The 16,150-nt window shown below is 46.3% G+C and overlaps 1 protein-coding gene and 1 pseudogene across 9 annotated transcripts in view; one reads left to right on the top strand and one right to left on the bottom strand.

Moving 5' to 3' along the window:
- LOC135557844 (CYFIP-related Rac1 interactor A-like) overlaps positions 1 to 8,797 on the top strand; it is a 47,175-nt gene extending 38,378 nt beyond the window's left edge. For all 9 annotated transcript variants that reach the window (XM_064991504.1, XM_064991505.1, XM_064991508.1 and 6 more), the window contains 9 exons: positions 1,580 to 1,701; positions 1,988 to 2,093; positions 2,387 to 2,523; positions 2,664 to 2,741; positions 3,008 to 3,124; positions 3,339 to 3,418; positions 3,562 to 3,688; positions 4,002 to 4,072; positions 4,362 to 8,797. In XM_064991504.1, coding sequence (XP_064847576.1) covers positions 1,580 to 1,701; positions 1,988 to 2,093; positions 2,387 to 2,523; positions 2,664 to 2,741; positions 3,008 to 3,124; positions 3,339 to 3,418; positions 3,562 to 3,688; positions 4,002 to 4,072; positions 4,362 to 4,425 — 902 coding nt within the window. In that variant the 3' untranslated portion in view covers positions 4,426 to 8,797. The remainder of the gene's footprint in view (positions 1 to 1,579; positions 1,702 to 1,987; positions 2,094 to 2,386; positions 2,524 to 2,663; positions 2,742 to 3,007; positions 3,125 to 3,338; positions 3,419 to 3,561; positions 3,689 to 4,001; positions 4,073 to 4,361) is intronic.
- A 271-nt stretch (positions 8,798 to 9,068) lies between these two features.
- Positions 9,069 to 11,151, bottom strand: LOC135557308 (F-box only protein 16-like; annotated as a pseudogene).
- Positions 11,152 to 16,150: the final 4,999 nt, after the last annotated feature.

The following is a 16,150-nucleotide window of genomic DNA, read 5'->3' as shown; positions in this document are numbered from 1 at the left end:
ACCTTGCTTGCCTATTGTCTCTCTTCTAATCAAGAGATCTGTTTTAAAGCAGTTTGTTTTGTTGTTGCATGCACCTCATTTCCTCATGTCTAATGGCAGTAAATTATGCATTATCAACAAACACAAACTGATATTAAACGTCAAATAGGATAACATGTCCTGATGATGTCCTGACCTTTTCAGTGCTCTGCTTTTCCTGATTGAGTTGTCCTGGAGTAGAAAGCAGAACTAGGCCCAGATGTAGTTAGAGCTGCATAGTCATCGTAAACCATAGCCTCATGTTATTGTAAATCGTGTAACATCAGGATGTGGCTCGGCTGTATGTTCATTGCCTTGCAACTCTTCCTACACATGATATAGGCTAGAGACAGCAGCTGAACTGTTAACATAATAAAATATACTCTTGGCTTAAAAAATGACAGAGACATGGGGGAAGCACTCACACAAAGCATATTCCTTAGTAGAAGCCTATTCCACTCACACAAAGCATATTCCTTAGTAGAAGCCTATTCCACTCACACAAAGCATATTCCTTAGTAGAAGCCTATTCCACTCACACCAAGCATATTCCTTAGTAGAAGCCTATTCCACTCACACAAAGCATATTCCTTAGTAGAAGCCTATTCCACTCACACCAAGCATATTCCTTAGTAGAAGCCTATTCCACTCACGCCAAGCATATTCCTTAGTAGAAGCCTATTCCACTCACGCCAAGCATATTCCTTCTCTTGTTTATCTACCATAGAGAAAGGGGATGTTTTACAATGCATTTACTCTCCACAGTCATAGAACATCAGTTGATGTCAAAATACTATGTTTAGTCTGTTGGGAAATAATGTAGGTTACTGACTGACTGTGTGTGTGTGTGTGTGTGTGTGTTAGCTGCAGCTTTAATATGAAAATGCCTTGAGTATGATTAAGAGCTTGCCATCTAAAGGGCAGAGCTATAAGCCGCTGCCTTCTGTAGCCTTGTAGGGAGCAGCAGGTCGTGCTGCTATTATACTGGCACATCCCATGCTGCTCTTCTGTTTACCACAGAGTAGCCTTTCCCTGTCTCCTCATGCTTAGATTATCTTTGAACTAGAGATATTCTTGTTTATGTCATGCTTGCTGAATGTTTTACAATTCCCTCACTAAAGTATATTGTATCATGCTATTTGTTGCTGAGATTCTATTCTAAGCATTATAAATGGTATTACTGTGTTAGAAAACGCCCTATGCATACATGCATGGTTGGTTTTTGACAACAAATAAAGGCATACACATAGTTCCCAATTCCTGTTAAAGGACAGTTTGTATCACATCATTGAATGTGTATGAGTTTAATGTCCACTCCAGTACAGTGTTGTTGTGTTGTCTTTATGCTGCCTGCTAGCTAGCCAGGCTAACTGTTGTGTTGTCTATATGCTGCCTGCTAGCTAGCCAGGCTAACTGTTGTGTTGTCTATATGCTGCCTGCTAGCTAGCCAGGCTAACTGTTGTGTTGTCTATATGCTGCCTGCTAGCTAGCCAGGCTAACTGTTGTGTTGTCTATATGCTGCCTGCTAGCTAGCCAGGCTAACTGTTGTGGTGTGTGTCAGATGCACAGCCCACAGACTGTGAGAGAGATGTATGGAACCAGGTGAACGCTGTGCTCCAGGACTCTGAGAGCATCCTCTCTGGCCTACAGGCCTACAAGGGAGCCGGACAGGAGATACGAGAGGTATGTATATCTACTGGATATGCTTACACACACACACACACACACACACACACACACACACACACACACACACACACACACACACACACACACACACACACACACACAGTCGTAGGCACAGGCTATGCATATTCACACTCACTCAAACAAATCTATACATGTAAAGCTCAATTGATGATTTCATACCAGACATCTCAGAATGGTTTTCATTACTCATTATTATTTTTTTATTCCATATAGATGATGTCCATTTAACCATAGCGTCTGTCATTGTTTTTCCGCCCAGGCCATTCAGAACCCCAATGACATGATCCTACAGGAGAGGGCCTGGAACTCAGTCTGTCCCTTAGTCATACGACTCAAACAGTTGTACTGCTTCTCGCTGAGACTAGGTAAGGCCAACCTTTATCCTTCCACAAAGAAGCACTTAGCGTGGCGGGGGATGACATTTTAATTACTATCATAAGCCAATCAATTAAATGTTGGTATACTATTAATAGTATATTATATTTTTTCATGTAATCTTTTTCACATTGGAGACATGAAACATGTTTTTATTTTTTTACAACCATACCATTTTCCTTCGGGTGTTTGAAGAGGGCCCTCCATAGCCTGCTGGAGAGCCTGGCGTGTTTAAAACTTACCTCATGTTTGTAATGTATTAACTGTGTTTCTTCTCCTGTAGAGAGGGCCCTTCAGAGCCTGCTGGAGTCCCTGACATGCCCCCCGTACACCCCCACCCAGCACCTAGAGAAGGAGCAGGCTCTGGCCAAACAGTTTGCTGAGATCCTTCACTTTACCCTGCGCTTCGACGAACTCAAGGTCACACACACACACACGTAATTTCAAACTGTTAGTTTCTGTACACAAGTGCAATGTTAGCACCTATTTTATTCCCTCTTGACAAATAACACTTCCCATGTTTTCTGTTGGAACTAAATTAATGTCCTCTTAACTTTCAGATGAGAATTCCTGCCATCCAGAATGACTTCAGTTATTACAGGAGGACCATCAGCCGGAACAGGATAAACAACATGAATGTGAGAGAGAGAGAGAACTGTTATGTCGGTCGGGTTGCAAAAAATCATGTAACTTTACCAATCTTCCAACAGGGATTTCTGAAAAACCTGGTCATTTTTGGAAAGTTACCTGAATTTTGTGACCGTAGTCATGTCTGTTTTAGTCTGAATGTGACATAGCTTGTCTTTGTAAGGCCTGGTTAGCAGTCCTCTGTTGACATCCACTCTCCTCTGCCTTGAAGCTAAAGATGGATCAGATGTTGACCCTCTGCCTGTTTTGTCTTTAGTTGGATATAGAGAGAGAGGTCAACAATGAGATGGCCAACAGAATGTCACTGTTCTACGCCGAGGCGACGCCCATGCTGAAAACCTTAAGCACAGCTACGACAAACTTCGTAACAGAGGTAAGAGACTTCCTTCTTATTGTTAGCTGCTCTGTGAAAAGAGTTGCTGGTTAGATTTGTGTTCAGTTAATAGCAGCAGTGTCTATTAGAGTTCAGTTGTGTTACTCCCCGTTCAGTCAGATTTAAGAAGCAGGTGGGTGTTGTACGTTAAGTCTGGTTCCCTCATTTCTTCAGTCTGATGATGGTTTGTGTTGTTCCCTTGTTATATCTCCAGAACAAGACATTACCCCTGGAGAACACCACTGACGTTCTTAGTACAATGGCCAGTGTCTGTAAAGTCATGCTGGAGACGCCGTGAGTTGACTTGATGTACTTTACCTGTAGACATTTAGCAGAGTGACTATATCCAGAGTGAGTCTGTTTATCAATGCCATGCTATAAACAACCGTTCAACGTGTACTGTGAATTGGTGTGTGTGTATCCCTCTCTCCCTCCAGAGACTACACGTGCCGGTTCAACAGTGAGGACACGCTGCTGTTCTGTATGAGAGTGATGGTTGGAGTCATCATCCTGTACGACCACGTCCATCCCAACGGAGCCTTCAACAAGTCCTCCAAGATAGACGTGAGAACCTCCTCTCTCACCTATACTGATAGTACCGGGCTGTTTACAGGGGAAGTAACCTGGAGGTTACAGAAGGCTCCCAGTGCAGAGGAGTTGGTTAAAGCAGGAAACAAATTCCCATCCCGTATGGAATAATACATCTTCTATAATACATCTTCTATACATACAGTGGCTACTGGAAGCCTGGCGTTAGCATCATGTGTATCTCCCTGTTTTGTCTAAGTCATGCCAATGGAAAATGTGTGTGAAGGTCTGTTTGAATGTTTTACACGTGTATCCAGAGTAATTGGTCATTTTGTTTGTTTTTCATCAGATGAAGGGATGCATTAAGGTCCTGAAAGAACAGCCAGCAGATAACGTTGAAGGTCTCCTGAACGCCCTCAAGTAAGTCTCTATCCTCGCTTTAGTTTAGTACTTCTTTGATGTCTCACCTTATTCAGTTGAAATGCCAGATGATTTATAAATGGTATTGTGGGAGGAGTGCTCCTTAGCTTCCAATATTACTGAATGGTAGGTGGTGCTCTCTGGATTGCTCCCACGGCAATACAGCAAACCATCCCAAGGCACTTCTGTATATCTGTTAAAAACCTTCATTAAATTGTCTTATTTTGGTAAAGGTTAAAAAGAACCTAGGTGTTTCAGCCCCATGCCTTCATCCTGCTTGGTCTTTCAGGTTCACCACCAAACACCTGCACGACGAGTCCACTCCAAAAAACATCCGCTCCATGCTTCAGTAACGTGTTTCTATGAAGAGGATCAATGTACTGACCTCAAGGAAAGATGTATATGTTTACATAATTTAAAAGACTGGATGTTAATACCTGTGTATTTACATAGTCATTCCCTGCAACTTACTGAAACGTATAGAACGTTTACCCTTCGAAAAATGAATAGCCTTTTACTGTTATTATGTTAACATACCTTTCAGCCTTACAAACTGAGCTTGGCAAGTAGCATTTGGAGAAACAAGCACTCTGGTTGGTTCCTGTGACTGAGCCAAGCACTCTGGTTGGTTCCTGTGACTGAGCCAAGCACTCTGGTTGGTTCCTGTGACTGAGCCAAGCACTCTGGTTGGTTCCTGTGACTGAGCCAAGCACTCTGGTTGGTTCCTGTGACTGAGCCAAGCACTCTGGTTGGTTCCTGTGACTGAGCCAAGCACTCTGGTTGGTTCCTGTGACTGAGCCAAGCACTCTGGTTGGTTCCTGTGAGGGAGCGGGCGAATGAAAAGAGCTTCATCTGTGGTTTGTGTCAACAAAGATGAATTCCAAATCAACTCCTAGCCTGGGGTGTATTAATTAGTCGGATTCCGTTTGCAAAGGAAACCGTTTACTGCAGCAACTAAACGGAAACAGACTTGGAGGGACCTACCTGCATGTGTCCAATAGAAACTCTTGTTTTTGTTGCAAAACGTTTTCCAATTGAAATAAACGTTTTCTGTTGCAAAACTTTTGCAAAGGAATCCAACATAATGAATACACCCCATGTTCCAAATCTGTTTGTCCTGTCTCCTGTGAATGGCAAAGTGAAAGTGTTCAACCCTACTCAATCCTCTCCTATCTACAAGAGTGCCTAGGAAGTAGGGGCAAGCTAGGGGCTGGTTTGGAATTTAGCAGGGGATGTGTTGAGGGGAAGAAGTGATGGCTTTCAGATAACGTGTTCTCAGTAAGTTGGTGGACTTTGTGCCTTGTTGGCAAGAAAATGACAAAGGCAGTACGTGCCATAAGAAATAAACAGATCAACCAAATGTTTATTTTTTACCTGTATGCCAGGAGGATTGGGACACAGTGTGATTTTAGTTCTTTTTTTTTCATGAGGGGGTTTCTTGTCTGTATTTGGGACTCTGTATCTAACAGAAATCTATTGTTGAAAAAAGCAGCTTTAAATCAACTGTCAGGTTATATTTAAGTGACACGGAGCGGCAAAAACAATTCCTTCCACCGCTTGTGATTTCTACTCCTGTAGTAAGATGGCAGTCATTCTCCTTTATACTGTAAGACCAGTCAGACTGTTGTCCCGTTCTCTACCCCTATAGACCACCACAGTATGAGTCATAATACCCATAAAACCTAGCAGTCAAATAAGGAAATGGTTCCAATTGTTTTTCTACCATTCATTTTTCATAGAAGGGATTTTAGAAACACTTGAAATAAGGGCTGTCTTTCATGTAGGCTAACCCTGGTGTGAGTTTTAGATAAATGTTACATTTCTCTAGGACAAAGTGACTTTTATCAATATATTCGCCTCTATTTAATCCCCCTAAATGAAATGCTAATTAGTTGCTATCATAAAGAACTACAAATGCCATGATGAGCTGGACTAGACTGCCAAATTGAGGCAAAGGTAGTTAATCCAGAGATTCTTGTCTGTTAGCTAAATGTATTTAATAAATAAATTGGCTACATTTCTTTAAATTGACAATTCTGTGAACTGTCTTTTTAATGTTTTAAATTGACCGGTGGTGTACAAATACTTTAAAGTACTACTTAAGTAGTTTTTGGGGTATCTGTACTTTTTATATTTTTGACAACTTTTAATTTGACTCCACTGCTTTTCTACAGAAAATAATGTACTTTTTACACCATACATTTTCCCTGACACCCAAAAGTACTCATTACACTTTGAATGCTTAGCAGGATAGACAATTTGTCCAATTCACACACTTATCAAGAAAACATCCCTGGTCATCCCTGCTGCCTCTGATCTGGTGAACTCACTAAACACGAATAGTTCGTTTGGAAATTATGTCTAAGTTTGGAGAGTGCCCCTGGCTGTCCGTTAACAAAAAAAATATATAGAATTGTGCCGTCTGGTTTACTTAATATAAGGAATTTGAAATTATTTTTACTTTGATACTTAAGTATATTTAAAACCAAATACTTTTAGACTTTTTAAATAGAGCTGAATATATTGATAAAAGTCACCTTGTCCAAGAATGATTTTCACGGTTATCAAAATGCCACACCAGAGTAAGCCTAGACAAAAGACAGCTCTTATTCTGTTTCTAATATCCCCTATGGGGCAAAATGAATGGTGGGAAAACGATTGGAACCATTTCCTTGTTTGGCCTCTAGGTTCTATGGATGTTATGACACCTACGCTGTGGGACTCTATACCTGAAGCGTACACTCGTTCCCTCCCCCATTTGTTTTGGTGTATTGAGTACAGGGAGTTCTCACACCTGTCCATTCCATGAAGAGGCGTGTACCTTTTATACACTTTGAGAAGTAGGGTTGGGAATTGGACTGCGGTGAAAAATGTATCCAGTATACAAAGTGCCATTCTGAAGAATAAAGCCTTGTCTCTATTTTATTTTTTTCCTTTCATCCAAAATACAAAGATATTTGTGTCATCTGATTTTGTTTGGATTGACTCTTGATTAAATCTGGAGTCTTGATTCGATGTTAGGTGAAATATATGTCAGACTGTTGTTAAACCTGTGTAACTTCTGTTTTCTTTTGAGCTGTTCTTTGTGTAGACCATCGTTTCATGCTTATGAACGTTGACCAAAGGGGCATTATAGGAGTATTCTCTAAACTCATTCAGCTTGTATACAATGGCGTATGTATGTATATTTGATTTGGTTCAGTGGTCAATTGAATTAATATAATTATTAACTGGAGAACAATATTGGAAAGTTGTGTACAAAAAGTCAGAATTGTGAGTTGCGTCTCTAATGAAAATACATGGTGTTCTATGAATTGGAGAAACCGTTGTTTGGTGATCTGACTTAACATATAGGTCAGACAATCGCATGTTAGGATTAATGACTTGAAGCACACCACAGGATTTCTGCGGTCTCGCTCCTGTCTGTCCAGACGAACGTGGAATTTAAGATGGACTAGCTTTTTGGGTTACCGTACCACCGACTGCTCTGTCTGGACGACCACTAAAGTACCCCCTCATGTGCATTTACCAGTAAGCCTATGATGTAATGGGTCTTCTCAAGTACCTCCATGGGTCCTAGTACCCCCTCATGTGCATTTAGCAGTAGGTCTATGGTGTAATGGGTCTTCTCAAGTACCCCCATGGGTCCTAGTACCCCTGGTTGGGAACCACTAGACCAATAGGCCATTGTCATGTTGAGCAGCATCCAAACAATTTATTCTGCTCCTACCAATTCCATTTCTGTGTTTACATAGGGAGCCCAATTCTGATCTTTTGCCCAAGTATTGTCAAAGGATCTGATCTGATTGATCAAAGATTCAATTAGTGAAAAAAAGATCAGAATAAGTCTACCTGTCTGAACGCAGCCAATGAGTGAAAGGGAGTTGGCATGATGTGCCAAACAGACTTGACTACTAAATACTAGCTAAGCTTCTGCAAATGTATCCTGTTCACATTTTCCCTTATCAGAGAAAGACAAACCTAGGACCATTTTTAAAATGGGCTTTTTCACTAGACTAAAGTAGCTTGTGCCTTGACTTGTCGCTAAGTCAGCAATATAGACACCAACCTCAGATAATTATGAATGAAATATATTTAATTAGACAGTAAATAAGATTTACAGTGCTAATGTGAAATGAGACAAATGGCTATAGATTTTGAAATCCATGCCAAATCAAAATACCTAGCTGTATATCACCGTATCTATTTTGATACTTCATACACACTCTCCATCTGTGTACTCATCGTAATATAAAATACTGGTAACTAACATTTGTTGAACGACCATCAAATGTCCGCAGTGGATTTTAACATTCATGTTAATTGTTTATTTTCTATAGTTTCTGGTAATACATAATACATCGACAATTTAGACATACTTTTTGTGTGAAGAACAATTTGTATATGCAATGAATACTGTACATGGACAAGACATTCAGCTAAATGTACAGTATGATATTGATACAAATACTGAGGTTTAATTCCAAAACCAATTTCTGTCAAACCTCTGTCAGTATTGAACTCCAAAATGCCTTTTTCAACCCAATATATGCTATTCTGATTATGGTGTGTTGAATGAATCTTTATTGAATATAAAGGGGGGAAAGGTAACTGACAACTGTTTCATAGTTTGGAACGCTGGTTCAATGTTTCTAAATGGTTTAGCTTTATATTGCATATTGAATGGGTGTGTGAACTGAAAATAAAATTGGTACATTTCCTGCACCTGCGTTTGTTCTAATGAATATTGTATTTTCATTTTCCAGACGTAGCCATATGTTTTTATATTATGTATTTCTGTCATAATGAAACTTAGTGGAAATGAAGGTAAACATGATTTGATGTAAATCCCATGTGAAGAGGACACTATCAGTCTATCGTCCCAGTACTGTGTTGGTTGAACAGCTTCTTTTCTGATTCTCCCTCCTCCCCATTGCCTCTGTCCCTGTAGTCTACAGTGCTGTTTGACGTCTGAGTACTGCAGTACTTAAGTGCTTCACAGGGTGGCGATATGAGGATCCATCACTGGAAGCTGGTAGTTGTGGTGTTGCTAAAACCCCCAAAACATGTACGTGAATGATATGTGATACAGTAGATGCACAATAAGAAAGAAAGCTTTGATTGAGTAAGAATGTAATGTCACATGTTGCCTTGGACAGAGAGACTTCAGCACAGAGACTAAGTATTCTTATTTGATGGAGAGCTCTATCATTCTGTTATAGTTCCACCAAGAATGTGCATTGAAGGAATTGGTCTTACTAGGCGTGATGAAAGGAAGGAGAGAAGGAAGGGGCAAAAGAAGGTGGATGGAAGGAAAGAAGTAAGGGAGGAAGGAAAGATACATTTTAAACATGCAGGTCATAGTGTTTCGTACTGGTGTGATCCTGTGTGTCCTCATTGATGCCCTCAGTCTTTCCTGTCTGAGTCTGGTCCGCTGACCTCCCCGGACCAGAACGTATCCCAGTGTTCCATTGGTTAAACCGAGACAAGATACTCCAGGCTCTGTGTGGCCCGCTGGGGGCAGAAACTATTCTGCTGCTCTGTTCCAGAACTTGTCTCAAGTCCAAAGACAGGAACATCTAAGAGGGACAACAGATGCAGACTCTATATTTTTGGTGTACTGTTTGATGTACTGTATGGTTTACTGCACTTTATGGTGTACTGCAAGCTGTAATGTATGGTGTACTGTTCTGTACGGTGTACTGTTCTGTATGGTGTTCTGTATGGTGTACTGGACTGTATGGCGTACTGTTCTGTATGGTGGACTGTAAGATCTTCTGTATGGTATATCTGTAGATGGAAACACTTAGAATTTTCCTCTGCCCCTCCCCTGAAGCAGCATCAGTGTTTTAGTCCTCACTGACACACACACACACACACACAGTCCCCTGGGTAGTGTATGAACATTCATTTCCGTATGAAGTCTGTTCCATATGCGTGATGCCTCTGGTGTATGGGTTGGTTCATCTATCCTTGTGGGGGACCTAAAATAACCAAAATTCCCCACAAGGATAGTAAAACAAGGGAAATCGTCTCTTGTGTGGTCATTTCCCATGTCATCATGAGGACCAAAGCTATTTTAAGGTTAGGGTTTAGGTTACGGTTAGAATCAGGGTTAGTGTTTTAGGGTTATGGGTTAGGGAAAATAGGATTTTCAATGGAAATTAATTTGAGGTCCCTATGGGGATAGAAGAACAACTGTGTCACATTCTATTAAGAGGTGCTTACTAGTGAATGGCTGCAGACAGCTCTTCTTTGTGTTGACTGGCGTGGCCTGGTGTAGTTTAGAATTGGATGTCGACAGCTCTTTATTCCTTGTATTGTCTGGCTTGGCCTGGTTGGTGATGATCACCCCGCTGGGTTTTACTTAGATCCTGTCACAGGAACACCAGGTCAAGTTACATGGCAATTTTTAACCTAATTACTCCAATGTGCTGATTTGTTCAATTCAATACAACTGTATTTATCCCAGGCCACGGGTGCAGTGCATGATAGGTTGTGCTTTCATTTGGGAATGAATGCAATGGTATAGTAAATGCTTTGTAGTTTAAGACTGATGTAAATTTCACTACACACACAAACTACCAGAGGAAGTGTTCTTATGTCATGCTCTATGGGGTCCAGATTCTCCAGATAGTTCAATCTCAGTGTCAGTGGGGTGTATGTCTGTACCCCTCCAAGGGGGCAGCCCCTAAGGCTGGGACCCCCTTGTGGTGCTGCCATCGCCCATCTCTCACTGGACAGGGGGTGCGAAAAGCACCTCTCTGAGGATACTTTCTTATTGGTCTAAGGTCACAGCATTTATGGACGTCACCTCTGGGATGATGAACTACTGCTTTGAGGGAGTCTGTACACACACACACAGGAACTGTCTGTTCCTTACAGGGTGTTTTAAACACTGTCCAGGCCCCCGGTCACTCACCTTAGGTTTGACGATGTGGAGCTCCACTGTTCAAACGGTGTGGGGGAATGTTGATGCACCAGCCCAGTCTGAGACACTCGGGCTTCCACAGCTGGTCCAACTCAACTATACCCTCCCAGTGCCAACTCACCTGCCAACTCAGGTATACAGTATACATGGGGTATGGCATAATAAAGTATATTAAAGTGTGGTTTCGTATGTATTCGTCATAAATCTCCTGTGACGATCTGAAGAATCAGGTTACAGTGGGTCCCCTCTACAGCTCTCTCTTGTAGAGGGGGAGACGGGAAGTCGGCTGTTTTATGGCGGTCGGAAAATAAGTTAGTTGGAGTTAGAATCGTCCTAAGGGCATGTGACTGACAGGGGCCCTAAAAAATTATTCAAACATTAGGTACATATTTTTCAATGTTAGGTTAATAATTTATCTTCATTAATATAACATTTTAATTACAATGTACTAATAACACTAACGGTTTCTTTTTCTTTTCTTGTTTTTGGTAAAAAGTAAACATCCAAAGAACCTTTGTATAAAACATTTAATTTAAATCAGTTGTCCCTGCCCCTGCCTGGTGCCAGGCCCAACAGATGCAGCTTCAGGCTCAGCAGCCCTGTCTCCCATCCCCATAGCCCTTAACCAGCCCTGTCTCCCATCCCCATACCCCTGAACCAGCCCTGTCTCCCATCCCCATAGCCCTTAACCAGCCCTGTCTACCCATCCCCATAGCCCTTAACCAGCCCTGTCTCCCATCCCCATAGCCCTTAACCAGCCCTGTCTCCCATCCCCATAGCCCTTAACCAGCCCTGTCTCCCATCCCCATAGCCCTTAACCAGCCCTGTCTCCCATCCCCATAGCCCTTAACCAGCCCTGTCTCCCATCCCCATAGCCCTTAACCAGCCCTGTCTCCCATCCCCATAGCCCTTAACCAGCCCTGTCTCCCCATCCCCATAGCCCTTAACCAGCCCTGTCTCCCCATCCCCATAGCCCTTAACCAGCCCTGTCTCCCCATCACCCTGAACCAGCCCTGTCTCCCATCCCCATAGCCCTTAACCAGCCCTGTCTCCCCATCCCCATCCCCCTGAACCAGCCCTGTCTCCCATCCCCATAGCCCTTAACCAGCCCTGTCTCCCATCCCCATAGCCCTTAACCAGCCCTGTCTCCCATCCCCATAGCCCTTAACCAGCCCTTTCTCCCATCCCCATAGCCCTTAACCAGCCCTGTCTCCCATCCCCATAGCCCTTAACCAGCCCTGTCTCCCATCCCCATACCCCTGAACCAGCCCTGTCTCCCATCCCCATACCCCTGAACCAGCCCTGTCTCCCCATCACCTCCCCCTGAACCAGCCCTGTCTCCCCATCCCCTCCCCCTGAACCAGCCCTGTCTCCCCATCCCCCTGAACCAGCCCTGTCTCCCCATCCCCCTGAACCAGCCCTGTCTCCCCATCCCCTCCCCCTGAACCAGCCCTGTCACCCCATCCCCCTGAACCAGCCCTGTCACCCCATCCCCCTGAACCAGCCCTGTCTCCCCATCCCCCTGAACCAGCCCTGTCTCCCCATCCCCCTGAACCAGCCCTGTCTCCCCATCCCCCTGAACCAGCCCTGTCTCCCCATCCCCCTGAACCAGCCCTGTCTCCCCCTCCCCCTGAACCAGCCCTGTCTCCCCATCCCCCTGAACCAGCCCTGTCTCCCCATCCCCCTGAACCAGGCCTGTCTCCCCATCCCCATACCCCTGAACCAGCCCTGTCTCCCCATCCCCCTGAACCAGCCCTGCCTCCCCATCCCCCTGAACCAGGCCTGTCTCCCCATCCCCAAACACCTAAACCAGCCCTGTCTCCCCATACCCCTGAACCAGCCCTGTCTCCCCATCCCCCTGAACCAGGCCTGCCTCCCCATCCCCATCCCCCTGAACCAGCCCTGCCTCCCCATCCCCCTGAACCAGCCCTGCCTCCCCATCCCCCTGAACCAGCCCTGTCTCCCCATCCCCCTGAACCAGCCCTGCCTCCCCATCCCCATACACCTGAACCAGCCCTGTCTCCCATCCCCATCCCCCTGAACCAGCCCTGCCTCCCCATCCCCCTGATCCAGCCCTGCCTCCCCATCCCCATCCCCCTGAACCAGCCCTGCCTCCCCATCCCCCTGAACCAGCCCTGCCTCCCCATCCCCATACACCTGAACCAGCCCTGTCTCCCATCCCCATACACCTGAACCAGCCCTGTCTCCCATCCCCATCCCCCTGAACCAGCCCTGTCTCCCCATCCCCCTGAACCAGCCCTGTCTCCCCATCCCCCTGAACCAGCCCTGTCTCCCCATCCCCCTGAACCAGCCCTGTCTCCCCATCCCCCTGAACCAGCCCTGTCTCCCCATCCCCCTGAACCAGCCCTGTCTCCCCATCCCCCTGAACCAGCCCTGTCTCCCCATCCCCCTGAACCAGCCCTGTCTCCCCATCCCCCTGAACCAGCCCTGTCTCCCCATCCCCCTGAACCAGCCCTGTCTCCCCATCCCCCTGAACCAGCCCTGTCTCCCCATCCCCCTGAACCAGCCCTGTCTCCCCATCCCCCTGAACCAGCCCTGTCTCCCCATCCCCCTGAACCAGCCCTGTCTCCCCATCCCCCTGAACCAGCCCTGTCTCCCCATCCCCCTGAACCAGCCCTGTCTCCCCATCCCCCTGAACCAGCCCTGTCTCCCCATCCCCCTGAACCAGCCCTGTCTCCCCATCCCCCTGAACCAGCCCTGTCTCCCCATCCCCCTGAACCAGCCCTGTCTCCCCATCCCCCTGAACCAGCCCTGTCTCCCCATCCCCCTGAACCAGCCCTGTCTCCCCATCCCCCTGAACCAGCCCTGTCTCCCCATCCCCCTGAACCAGCCCTGTCTCCCCATCCCCCTGAACCAGCCCTGTCTCCCCATCCCCCTGAACCAGCCCTGTCTCCCCATCCCCCTGAACCAGCCCTGTCTCCCCATCCCCCTGAACCAGCCCTGTCTCCCCATCCCCCTGAACCAGCCCTGTCTCCCCATCCCCCTGAACCAGCCCTGTCTCCCCATACCCCTGAACCAGCCCTGTCTCCCCATACCCCTGAACCAGCCCTGTCTCCCCATACCCCTGAACCAGCCCTGTCTCCCCATACCCCTGAACCAGCCCTGTCTCCCCATACCCCTGAACCAGCCCTGTCTCCCCATCCCCAAACACCTGAACCAGCCCTGTCTCACCATCCCCATACCCCTGAACCAACCCTGTCGCCCCATCCCCCTGAACCAGCCCTGTCTCCCCATCCCCATACCCCTGAACCAGCCCTGTCTCCCCATACCCCTGAACCAGCCCTGTCTCCCCATACCCCTGAACCAGCCCTGTCTCCCCATCCCCATACCCCTGAACCAGCCCTGTCTCCCATCCCCATACCCCTGAACCAGCCCTGTCTCCCCATACCCCTGAACCAACCCTGTCTCCCCATCCCCCTGAACCAGCCCTGTCTCCCCATCCCCCTGAACCAGCCCTGTCTCCCCATCCCCCTGAACCAGCCCTGTCTCCCCATCCCCCCGAACCAGCCCTGTCTCCCCATCCCCCCGAACCAGCCCTGTCTCCCCATCCCCCCGAACCAGCCCTGTCTCCCCATCCCCCCGAACCAGCCCTGTCTCCCCATCCCCCCGAACCAGCCCTGTCTCCCCATCCCCCCGAACCAGCCCTGTCTCCCCATCCCCCCGAACCAGCCCTGTCTCCCCATCCCCCCGAACCAGCCCTGTCTCCCCATCCCCCCCGAACCAGCCCTGTCTCCCCATCCCCCTTAACCAGCCCTGTCTCCCCATCCCCCGAACCAGCCCTGTCTCCCCATCCCCCCGAACCAGCCCTGTCTCCCCATCCCCCCGAACCAGCCCTGTCTCCCCATCCCCCCGAACCAGCCCTGTCTCCACATCCCCCTGAATCAGCCCTGTCCAACTGAAGGTGGTGAGCAGCATTGTGTTGAATGACATGACAGTGACATAATTGCAGGTACTGCAATGCATTGAGGACAGGAATGTGATTCTCCAGTCAGGAAAAATTGCACTTGACACAGAGGCAGCCAATATCAGAGCCTTAAAGGAAGAGATGCAGGCTCTTAGAGATGCAGGCTCTTAGAGATGCAGGCTCTTAGAGATGGAGGCTCTTAGAGATGGAGGCTCTTAGAGAGGGAGGCTCTTAGAGATGGAGGCTCTTAGAGATGGAGGCTCTTAGAGATGCAGGCTCTTAGAGATGCAGGCTCTTGGAGATGGAGGCTTTTAGAGATGGATGGGAGTCTCTCCTGTCTGAGGCAACACTGATTGCTACGCAAATGGATGTTGTACCTCAATTTAGCAAGGAACACAGCCGCCAGAGGAAAAGGAAGAGATTCCATGATGAAACCTCTCAAGAGGACACAGCTCAGGACAGTGCAGCAACGTGTATGGTAAACGTAAAAAATAGAGTTTTTATTGTATTCCAGGTAGGCCTTCAGTGGGTCACACAAATGTGTAAAACTAACTCAAAGTAAATTTGTCATTTCAAAACTGAAATTGTATTTTGTTTTCAGTAGGCTAAGGTAAATATTAGAACATATTCATAGGGCTACAGACAACTACTGCAAGATAGAAAACGCATTGGTCTCAATTGGCGTGTCCGCGTTTAATGCGCGCTCTCGCTCTTCGATAACATTATCACATTCGTAAACCGAGAGGAGAGGAGTGGGCTATTCACCCATTGTTATGGGCTCCGTGAGTGGGAAAACCCCGACACGTAGAAAAAAAACTGCCGACAGAAAGGTAAATCTTATTTGATTATGTTTTCTGTCACTCGCCTAAATATTGTATGTTTATTGCAAACACATGTAGGCTGTTGCCAATACCGCTGGCGGGATGGTACTAACAATTTACCATCGGAATACGCTTGTAGTGATTCAGTTCATGTAGACAAGCCTTCATATATTAAACATCAGTTGAGACGAAGAAGCTCAACCGTCTTCTTTTGTTCTGCTACATTTTATTTATCGGAATGGATAACATTGGTTTGGCCATTACGCGGTCGGTGGAGTGGCCAGCTGGCTTTGACAAATAAAAACTACTACACTTTTATGTCGTCACTGTTGTGTCTACCGGTAGTTTTGTAACATTGTTCTCAGCATGTTATGCACCAAAAGCCAGCCGAAGGCGGGAGT

Source organism: Oncorhynchus masou, chromosome 16 (genome assembly GCF_036934945.1).
Source record: "Oncorhynchus masou masou isolate Uvic2021 chromosome 16, UVic_Omas_1.1, whole genome shotgun sequence".
Classification (NCBI taxonomy): Eukaryota; Metazoa; Chordata; class Actinopteri; order Salmoniformes; family Salmonidae; genus Oncorhynchus; species Oncorhynchus masou.
The sequence above is the reverse complement of the archived record's forward strand: the minus strand, read 5'-3'. Positions and strand labels throughout refer to the sequence as shown.